This window comes from Chaetomium tenue, assembly GCF_020726465.1.
Source record: "Chaetomium tenue strain MPI-SDFR-AT-0079 chromosome Unknown F5144scaffold_7, whole genome shotgun sequence".
Taxonomy (NCBI): Eukaryota; Fungi; Ascomycota; class Sordariomycetes; order Sordariales; family Chaetomiaceae; genus Chaetomium; species Chaetomium tenue.
In genome coordinates this window covers 739,797-750,062 of record NW_027117335.1, presented here as the reverse complement: position 1 = coordinate 750,062, position 10,266 = coordinate 739,797, and the positions used below count along the sequence as shown (strand labels likewise).

Sequence of the window (10,266 nt, the reverse complement as noted above, 5' to 3'; positions counted from 1 at the left end):
TTGTCGGCGTGTTAGGCTGCGGCTGAGAGGGGGCAGCTCCATGAGCGGCCACTGCGGCCCAGGATCCTCTGTCCTGGGCTCCGGTTCCGTTGACGGCTGCCTTCATTTCCTCGGCCACCACCTTGCGGAGGTTGGCAAGCGAGATGTTTCCAGTCTGTGACTGAGACGCGTTGTGCACCTTCCGGACGGCTGCTAGCAGGTCCTGTCCCATGCCTCTGGCTGTCCCTTTCTTCTCGGGGTCTGCTAGTCCCACCAGCTCGTCAACCATCTTCTTGATAACCTCTATGTCGGAGGGTGGGGGTGAGAGGGGCGGGGTGGGGGGCAAGTGTCGGGACTGCTCTAGCCCACTTCTTCCCCTTTGGACTGGGGCAGTAGGGCCGGCCATCCCGCCTCCACTCAGGGGTTCAGGGGGGCGTGGTCGTCTGGGTAACTGTGGGTGGGTCGGGTAGCTCGTGGGTCCGTGCGTGGGCGATAGAGATTTCCAGGGCCACTGCGTGTCCCGGATCGCCCTTCTTTCCACGCCTACTGCGGCCGCGCTGCGGATTGCGCGTCGGTGCACGTGGTGTGGCTAGATAGGGCTTTGCGAGAGCTTTCGATCAACGCAAGCTTTGGGAATTTTGGGGCCGAAATTCAAGGACGTTCAGAGCTTTTTTAAGGTAGGTTTTATCCTTGGAATTATTACTGTTAAATTTCTTACCGCCCGCCATAAGCGCCTCGAGGATTACAACTGGGAGGATGGCAAAGCAGTTAGGTAACAAGAGTTGGAAGGTGACAGTGACTGGGCACATTGGACACGGTCCTGTGGAAACTCATCGACGCCCCCTTTGGAAAACCGCACACTTTGATAGTGGATAGTGCAAACATGCAAGACCTTTCCAAGGTCCAATCAAGTAAGAGACATTCCGTTGCAACCCCAACGAGGGACCAATATAGGTAGTGGTGTAGTTGATCGCTGCGAAGCGCGGCAAACAATTAAGTAGGTAGGTAATTTTGACTTGGTTAGAAAACTTCCCAAAAAGCCAAAAAAAAGAAAAAGAAAAGAGAAAGAAAGAATGCGCAATTTAGTCTAAGATACCTACCTACCTTAGTGTTAGAGCGGGTGATATCTCTATGTTCCCAGAAGTGCTCGCGGCTGGACGGAAAAGAATCTGCTGGCGAAGAGTCAAGGAGCGCTTTCCATTTAGGATTATGTAGTCGTGCCCCGTTTGCCTTCTCATTTGTTTTCGCCTGAGCTGACTGTTGCAGATCCCGAGCAAGCTCGACCAAGCGGCTGCCGCGTTTTGGAAATTCTCCAGCCACGCAAAGCCAACATAAAGGAAAAAGGAAAAAAGACAAGGTCCACAAACATCAATGACACAACCACCACAACCCCCAAAACCACAACAATCACGAACCACACACACCATCCTCCTGAAATGGCTCCGAAAATCTAATTCAGACCCCTGTCCTCATCGATAAGATGGGCTGCCTGCAGTCGAGGGAGTCCACCGCATTTCGAAGTTGCCACCGTTGACAAAAACCAACGAATGAGCCTCGCTGGCCATGCACGCTGTAGCAGCTATCGAGACCGGCCACTGTGTGTGTATTACGCACGTGCAGGTAATGACAGCATTATTGCCGGATGGAGATTGCGGTATTAAAACACCGCGTTTTGTCGTTCAGCTGTTTAATTTGCCTTTGCCGCGCTTGGCTGCAGATGCGTTGCCCACATAACCTTCTGCCCAAAGAAACTGGTTTCTATCGTTCTGCCATCGCCTATCACCTACATGGCATAGGTTAGCCCTCCTGTCAGAACCCATACTATGACTCTGATGCAACTGTGACATGGCAAAATAAACGAATCTGGTGGTCATGTCACAACCTGCATTTGGTGAGCTACTACGGACTGCAGAGCTGTGTTGTTAGAAGGTGTTTATGGTAGCGTGAGGAGGTTACACTTGGGTGAGGGGTCGAGTCCCTCGAGGCTTGAGGAAGCAACCCTGCCCGTCGTCTTTATTTACTTCCCGACCATGTAGGTACCTACCTCCCTACCTACATGTACCTGGGCATGGCAGTTTCTGCGACTCGCTTTGGAGAGTTCTTGATTTGATTTTGAATGCAGAAAAAGAGTTACATCTGTCCCGTGTCTTCAAGTTTTGCTCCCTGGTTCGCCCTCGGTTCATCTTTGGCTACACCCTAATTACCTAACTGGTGAGATCTGGGGGAGCCGAAGTCGTCACGGGTCAGAACACAGATGCTACGGAAGAATCGTTTCGGTTGCCCCAGACACAACCCTCGATGTCCGATCCTAATGAAGACACGGATTCATAAAGTTTTGGTTGCGATGAGGACCTTTGTTTTGTGTGAAGTAATACATTATCAAGACAAAAGCAACTTAGGTTGTTATCCCAAGCCGAGTCGATCAGTTATCGAAATTTGTCATCTCACGCTCACTCAGTCAACCGGCCGTTTCACCTAACAAGATCCCTTCAAGATGGACCCTCGATTGACGACTGCATGTGGCATGTCAGGACCGCAGGACACTGGCAGAGCAGTGCGCCCAGCTGAGCTCTTTTTGGTCACCCGGTCTATCTGATTGCAACATTCCATCCTCCTTTTCTCAATCTTCCTCTCTCTTCCCCTTGAGTCATCCCTTGAAAACTAAACGTGCCGCCTTCTCCGCCGCAATCAACAGCCCATAAACTCTTCATTTCAATATCAGCCTCGTCTCTACTACGGCCACATCATCCCACACCTGCCTCTTTAGGCAAGACGTGCACGTCGTCCACACACCCCTTTCGAACAGCCAAGTCCCACGGCTGGATCCCTCGTGTGATGCGTGTCAACGACATCTTGCTTCCGCACGATGTCAAACAACCACGCTGGGCAGCTATGCATGCGGAGAGGATATCTTGGCGCTAACCAATGCCGTGTCTTCAAGCGCAGCGCACAGATTTGCTGACCGCCGGCTTTGCTACTCGCCGAGTCAGGCTGACCAAGCCCCCGTGAGCGGCCCTGCCAGGCCTCACTCCACGACTGATGGAGCGGACGGTCATCCCGTGGCCCGGTGCCGCTGTGGGTGTCGTTCGTGATAATTTCGCCTGGGCGTCCTTCCTTGTAAGCTTCAGCTGTGGCCTTCCCTCATTTCTTTCCCCTGAGCGTCCGTTTTGCGGCTGGCTTCGACGGGCTGTCGGCTCCTCTGCCACCCACCCTCGGGCTACGCCTGGCCCTCGGTTTCCCTTGTGGCTCTACCGTGTCCGCAGCGGGCGCGGCTCGCTTGGGGCTAATGCTTGCTCTTCCGGATGAGGCGGCATTATTGCGAGCGCTGGCGTTTTCGCGGGCGGTGACACGAGTCGATTTCCGCTGAGGGCCCCGCCGTGGCCTTTTTGGCTGCGGCTCCTCCACGTCCGCCGTGGTAGAATCATCGTCTTCGGCGCCATGCTCATCTACCCCACCCCTCTCGTCCGCCAGAGTAGTGTCAACGTTGTGTTGCGCCGCAGCTGACACGGAGGCAAAGTCGTCGTCAAAGCGCTGGCGCACGAACTCCTCGCTGTCCTTGTCCGGGTCGTGCATGCGCAACGCCCTGTCGTAGTCGCGGTTGGCGTCGTCGATGGCATCGACAAAATCTTGGTTGAGGAGGGATTGAGACGGGGGACCGAACAGCAACCTCTCTTCACCAGCCGGCACAATGATTATCCCGTACTTCAGGTCGGCGAGAGGGGGTCCGCCGAGTGCAGCGACGTAGCTCGCATTGGCCAGATACGCGGCTATCTCGTTCATGTTTTGCGTGCAGTGGTACGCAGGGAAGTTGGGTGGAAACCGAGGGTTCGCGTCGCCGGGGGCGCCGTCGGAGGGCTGTTGGCGGGGGATGGTGGGCCGGTCAGTCGGCAGGCCGGGTTGAGGGAGAGCGTAACCCAAGTGTTGCCCCGGAGGGTAGCCATAATGAGGAGGGTAGTCGTTGTATTGTACAGGGTGTCCGTTGCCATACTGGCCTTCTGAATGGCCATTGTCATACCCCACAGGAGTGAGGCCGTCGTCTTTGGCAGGAACGACTAGCTCAGCTGGCCCTGAGTGTAAACTCACTTTCGAAGCCGCATCGCCAGCCATACTGCGCTGGGGAGCGCCGTTGTCGGGCGCGCTCCGTGGTCTGCTTGCTGACACACTCGCCGGTACAGCCGCGGTCTGGCGGGGACTGTCAGGTTGCACCGGGGACCCTTCTGGTGGTAACTGAACGGGATTCAAGGGGGCGACGGGTGACTTGGGAGGAAGGTTCTCGTCGTACCACTTTTCCCAAGCCGCGTTATCGGCAGCTATCTCGGAAGCGGTGCGTTGTGGGCGTTTGAGGATGAGCCGCTGGCTTGGAGGGGGCAGATCGGCAGAGGAGACGGTCTCGCAATAACTATGGAGGTCGGGCGACGCCGAGGGGGTCGACCGTCCTCTCCGGCGCGCGGTTTCTTTTCGCTTGTCTATGTTGAATCTTTTCAAGTTGTGACGGGTCAGCGCAGGAGCACCGGAGGCATCCTCAGCGCTTTTCTGTGATGGTGCGCCGCTGGACATATTGCGAAAATTCAAAACGACAGTCTATGATGACGAAAGCATGGAAGTGCCACGGACAGAAAAAACACAGTCTTGTCGAGAATGAATCGCTATCGCGGCCCCTGACCGAACAATGCCATTAATAACGAGTACCGACGAATTGTTTGAATGAGGATTACAGCCGCCGCACCCCGCGTGCTGCAACGCGGAAACGGCTTGCTGTTAGCGCCCGCGGCCGCGTCTTGCAGGCCCCAAGTCTTGGCGGGCACCACTCAACCTCCCGCGCGCTTAAACAAGGTGACATCGGCTCCCTAATGCTACCTTCAATCTTCTACTCAAGTCGTACGCGGTCTGTATCCGCCTTGCCCGCCAGCGCGCCATTCCGGCGGCTGAGTTCCATGATGATTGGGTCCATCGACCCAACAGTCCGGATCAAACATCAACAGCCGCTCAGCGCCGCCTTCCAGGGCCTTTTGCCCGGATTGAGGAGTGACGATGCCACTGACGAACCGCATTGCACAGATATCCAAACTCCCATCAACCCTGCACAAGCGAATGGCGGACACCTTGGGCCAAAAATATGACACAATTACCCGCCCGCCAGCGAGGAGGAGGAGGAAGAGGGTGAACCGACCCCAGGTCTCAGAGGCCAGGGTCCAGTATGTCCCCCTTCCCTCTCCAGCCTTACCTGATCTGCCAGCACTGAGGCTGGATACACTCAGACCAGCTAGGTATTTGCGGGTTCAGGGCCTCGGGGCGTATAAGACATTCAGGAGTCCCAGGACTGGCCGCTCCTCGTTCTATTCCACTAGACCTTCCAATCCCACCCAGTCACTATACTATACCTCGCATTTCTTCTTCTTTTGTTTCTGTTGCTGTATTTTCCAAGTCCATTCGTATTATTCCTTACACCATCACCACCATGCCTCCGCGCCATGTCCCCCCCAAAAGGCAAGGCAAGGACCTGCTTTTTACCCTCATACCACAGGACAAAGAGGCAAGGGCTATCGTGGCCATGAACCCCGACCATGTCACACAATTTGTTGGGTCCGATGTCCTCGCTTGCTATGCCGATCATCCTTCCCAGATTCCAGGCCGGCTCTTGTCATTCGGCCGCAACGAGGCACACGACATTCGCCTGCCCTCGGAACCCCCCGTCCCCGGAGCGAGAAACGACAATGCCAACGGTGGGAGGCGCGCTCGCAGTCATGGGAATTATGGGAATTACCGCAACGACCACTTCTTCTTCTTCCTCGCCCCATCCGGCGAGCTCATCCTCCGCGACCTATCGCCGTGCCTAGCGGCCATCGAGCTCGAAAATTCCACTTCTACAGAGGGATATTTGTATGCCCTTCACGGGAAGAACCCGCGCCAGCGCGTCATACCCCGGACTACACGGGCCGTGTTTATCACGTTCGGCAGCTCCACCTGCTTCATGCTAAAGTGGGCTCGTGGGTATCAGAACGACGCCGACATGACAGACTTCGTCGTCCAGGGCCAGCTCGCCGACAAGGCTCTCGCCCTCCACATGCGTGGCATGACCCTCACCGCCCCAGATGAGGATACACTCATGCCACCCATGCATCATTCTCGCGAGCTCCGCAGCCGCTACACGCCCTCCGGCGGGTCGTCCCTTTCCGGCCACGTCAGGCCCATCCACAAGTACAGCGTGCTGGGCTCAGGCACGTTTGGAGAAGTGTCAAAGGCCGTGGAGCTGTCTTCGGGCGAGCTGTGGGCGGTCAAAGAGATCAAGGGAGACACGAAAGATGATTATTGGAAGCAGTGCTTCCTAGCCGAAGTCGAGATTCTTCTAACGCTTCGTCATGTGAGTAAAATCGCCCCGCGGCAGACAAGAACGAATCCGCTGACCATGGGCGCATGCAGGACCACATTGTTCATTTCGAGACCTACCAAGACTTCCGAATCGGTGGCCGTTTCCAACTATTTTTCGGACTATATAAGGGCAATGTCATGGATTTGATCTACAATCACTCGTGCGACGGTCCGACCAGTGGCGAGCCGGCTCACTGGACTAGGTTTGTCGTTCAGATGTGTTCGGCCGTCGAATATCTCCACGCAAAGGGGATAGTCCACCGGGACATCAAGCCTCAGAACGTCATGTATGACCACGCCCACGGAAGCAGCGATGTGAACTTCTTCCTTGGAGACTTTGGTCTGTCCAAGACCGCAGCCGTGATGAAAAATGAGGCGCCGGGTGGTGGCACCCCTTTCTTCAACGCCCCTGAAATCGCCAGCACCAGAACCCCCACAAAGGCATCGGACATATGGGCCCTGGGCGTTATGTTCGGTCAGTTCCGCCGCTATTGGTGCTTCAATGAATTGACAAGAAGCCCCGATTTCTGGAACAGAAAGCTTGCCGCCTATGGCTGCACCAACTTCGTCCACAAAGATCCGAGGCTTGACCGTCAGCATAAGATCTGGCCGCACAGGGTGGCTTCCTTCGCTCAAAACGCCCTCATCCCCGTCGCCCTGGCCCGCATGATGAGCGAGCCCGACCGGCGCCCGACAGCGGCGCAGCTGGTACGGACTCACATCGACGACTTCACCAAGATCCCGCAAAGGCCCGCATCAATGAACCCATCGCTAAACCCGGCCATGCAAACGGTCTCAGGGGCCCCCGGGCTGAAAACAGCAAAGGACCTAGCAATGAACGCAGCGGCCGGCTCCATGTACGCCCCGGTCCACCACCAACCCAATCCCCAATACAACAACCCATACCAAGCAAACGCCCCCAGGCAAAACCTCCCCGTGCTCCCGCCCAAACCCCCCATGTACCAAAACCCTGCCCGCGTGTACACCTCAGCCGACCTGAACCTACTCAAGCCCACGCATCAGCCGGCCGCTCCCCAGCCGGCAGGCCAGGCAAACCCGGGCTACATGCCCTACTACCAGCAGCCCCCACCACCCGCTGCTGTCAACCCACGACCAGCAGCAGCGCCAACAGATCGGTACACACACCAGCGCCCGCTGGCCGCCGCTCCCGCACGCACTCCCCTTCCGAACGCCAGGCCGACGGCGGACAACACGCCGAGGTCGATGCAGCAGCAAAGGGTGACGAAGCCCACGGGTCCGCCGCCGGGGGTGAGGCAGGATTCGAGGCAGGATTCGAGGTCGTTGGGGGGGTTGTTTGGGGGCAGGCGGTGATTTTCCTTTTGCTTTGTTTGTATTCGTGTTGGTTCATGGCGTTAGGGGTGCTTTTTGGGTGGGTTCGGTGCATCATTTCAGACTGTTTTGTGTTCAACATGGTTGCGAATATGGTTAATATCACGGGTTTCGATTTTGATATAATTCTTGCTTCTCTCACACTCGTCCGTCCACCTTGCTCGCGTTTGTCCAGATCCCACCCTTCCGAGTTCACGATACTACATACATCGAACAGACAACCAAGAAGCTAGCCCTCCCACCTACACCATCAGCGCCGTCAGCCTCTTCCTATGTTCCTCATCCTCATACAGCGCCTCATACTCCTCCCTCGTCACCGACCAAACCTGAAACTCCTTCGGAAAATACCCCGCCTCCTCCCAATCCACAATCTGCAAAACATGCAACGTCTCCGCATGCACCAGTATACTATGCGCATGCAAATTCCCATGACAAAACACATACCCCTCCACCCCCTCCTCCACCCTCTTCGGCACCCACCCCGGCTCCTCCTCATGAAAAGTCACCCACAACGGCGGAATCACCCTGCCCCCCAACCCCGTCACATCCGACCTCAACCCATTCAGCTGCGGGAGCACCTCATCGGTAACAAAACGCCGGGCGTTGGCGCGCGCGATGCGGTCGCACTCGTCGCACTCGCTGCCCTCCGCCACGTGCTGTTTTCCCGCGGGCATGCGGCACCGGTCGCGCACCACGTCCAGCCACAGGCCGTTGGGGGTGCGTTCTGTTTCGAGCCAGGCGTTGCCGTCGGGGTTGGTGTCGGAGCTGAGGAGGCGGGGCACGGGGATGGTGGTTCTGGTGGAGATGAGGTGGAGGGCGGTGGCGGCGTTGAGGATGCGTTCGGTGTTGTAGACTCGTGATGCTAGCTTGTTGTTGTGGGTTTTGCTCCAGGGGTGGACGCTTTGTTTGAGGTGGGTGGTTTTGGTGGTGATGAGGTTGTAGAAGGGGGTGAGGGATGAGCCCTCCTTTTCTTGGTAGCCGGAGACGACCATGGTGAAGTGCAAGGTGTCGGGTCAGGGGGGGGGTCTGGTCGTTGCTGGGTTTGAAAGGGAGCCAAGGTTGGAAGAGCATCCAAAACGAAGATGATGGCACTTGGGAAACGGGTTTATATGAGCAATCAGGACTGGCAGTGTGCCCGGAGATATTTATATGTTGGTTGGTAACACCCGGCTCTCTGCGCCACTTCAGTGACCTTACATGGGGAAGCACCGCTCATGTTTCAGATCTGACTTACATCCGTCTGGCGCTATGCGGGGTTCCACATTATTGGGTTACATGCCTTGGCGGACGCCTTCTGTTAACCAGCGAGGCCAACAGTCGGATCACAGCCACCGGAATGGACAAACGGAGTTCCGGTCGTCGGCGTACTGTGTACCGTTACCACACCTTGGGCCAACCATCCCGGACCTGGGGTGGAGCCGTCGAGGGTTGAAACGGCAACACTGAATGCAGTGTTTTTAAATACAGTATGCCTATCGCTCGGCCACCACGCCCACCAGCCTCCAGGGCCCACCACTTGCTTTGGTCTAGATTTTGTCGTTGGTTTGAGGCTTCGTCGTTGAGTCAATCCGGAGGGGGACTATTTTGCTGTGTATTTGGCACCAAGGTACTTGTACAACTTGGTAGGGAAGTCAGGTACCTAACTGGCTGCTTCTGCCCCTGAGTTGACCGAGTTTCACGCCTGCATTTCGTGGTCTGTTGACCTACCACATTTTCATTTCACCATAGTCGTCTCTAGATACCAAGAAATAAAAGCTATAACTTGAAATATATATCTTTGAACACCCACCAATATCTTAGGGAGGTCTCCAAACATATAGTATCAAACAAAGTCAGTCTCGCAATACCTTATCCCTCAAGTACCAAGATAGCTTCCAAACTTTCTATATCCTCTAACCATTATATATATATATGCCTTAACCCATTACCAATTTCTATAGTAGCTCCTAGTAAGACGCGTTACCTACATTTTACAGTACTATAATCAAGGGCTAACGAGGAAAGAACAGCAATATATGGAAACACAACCCGAATAAACTATAGCCGCTTTCATTTTGATGGCCAGCATCAAACTACCGTCTCTGACCCTACATACATGTACCCATCACGCCTTTCCCCCATCCAATTCAACTCGAACCAGCGAGCAGACCCGGAACCAGCCGCGGCCAACCCCCAACCAACCACAAGACCCGCTATGGTACCCGATATCTTACTAGACCGGCTGATGGCGGGGGCTGTTCGGACCGCAGTACTCGTGGTTGCACAGCATAAAGGGGTAGTAGCCGCATTCTGGGCCGGGGCAGATGTGGGTTGACCTGTCGACGTTTGCCTTACAGTGCCAGCAGTTGAGCGGGTACAGCTGGTCGACGGGGCCGCCGCCGCCGCTGCGACCGCCTGACCTAGTCGAGGACCCGTGCGCCGTGGGGGCCCGAGCATTCCGGGAGCTGGAGCCGGAGCCGGAGCCGGAACCGGAGCCGGAGCGCCTGGAATGGGAGGCCAAGCGCCTGGAATTGGAGGCTGAGCTCCTGGAGTTGGAGCCAGAGCTTCTGGAGGTGGCGCCCCAGCTGG

General features: G+C 56.1%; 3 protein-coding genes across 3 annotated transcripts; 1 reads left to right on the top strand and 2 right to left on the bottom strand.

Annotated features, from left to right (window-relative positions):
• Positions 1 to 2,789: 2,789 nt before the first annotated feature.
• F5144DRAFT_384770 (uncharacterized protein) lies at positions 2,790 to 4,701 on the bottom strand. The gene has a single exon (XM_066784652.1). The coding sequence runs from the start codon at positions 4,534 to 4,536 to the stop codon at positions 3,121 to 3,123; it is 1,416 nt and encodes a 471-aa protein (XP_066638718.1). The 5' UTR covers positions 4,537 to 4,701; the 3' UTR covers positions 2,790 to 3,120.
• A 567-nt stretch (positions 4,702 to 5,268) lies between these two features.
• Positions 5,269 to 7,810, top strand: F5144DRAFT_384763 (kinase-like domain-containing protein). Its single transcript, XM_066784651.1, has 2 exons — positions 5,269 to 6,340; positions 6,400 to 7,810. The coding sequence occupies exons 1-2, from the start codon at positions 5,438 to 5,440 to the stop codon at positions 7,678 to 7,680; spliced, it is 2,184 nt and encodes a 727-aa protein (XP_066638717.1). The 5' UTR covers positions 5,269 to 5,437; the 3' UTR covers positions 7,681 to 7,810.
• Positions 7,808 to 8,937, bottom strand: F5144DRAFT_585590 (uncharacterized protein). The gene has a single exon (XM_066789703.1). It carries the CDS (start codon positions 8,688 to 8,690, stop codon positions 7,941 to 7,943), a length of 750 nt encoding a protein of 249 aa, XP_066638716.1. The 5' UTR covers positions 8,691 to 8,937; the 3' UTR covers positions 7,808 to 7,940.
• Positions 8,938 to 10,266: the final 1,329 nt, after the last annotated feature.

What these genes read in the sequence shown, in the direction of transcription:
- F5144DRAFT_384770 (XM_066784652.1), bottom strand. Translation starts at nt 4,536, where the DNA reads ATGTCCAGCGGCGCACCATCACAGAAAAGCGCTGAGGATGCCTCCGGT.
- F5144DRAFT_384763 (XM_066784651.1), top strand. Translation starts at nt 5,438, where the DNA reads ATGCCTCCGCGCCATGTCCCCCCCAAAAGGCAAGGCAAGGACCTGCTT. An exon ending in TTCTTCTAACGCTTCGTCAT is followed by an intron (nt 6,341 to 6,399) that starts GTGAGTAAAATC and finishes GGGCGCATGCAG; the next exon opens with GACCACATTGTTCATTTCGA.
- F5144DRAFT_585590 (XM_066789703.1), bottom strand. Translation starts at nt 8,690, where the DNA reads ATGGTCGTCTCCGGCTACCAAGAAAAGGAGGGCTCATCCCTCACCCCC.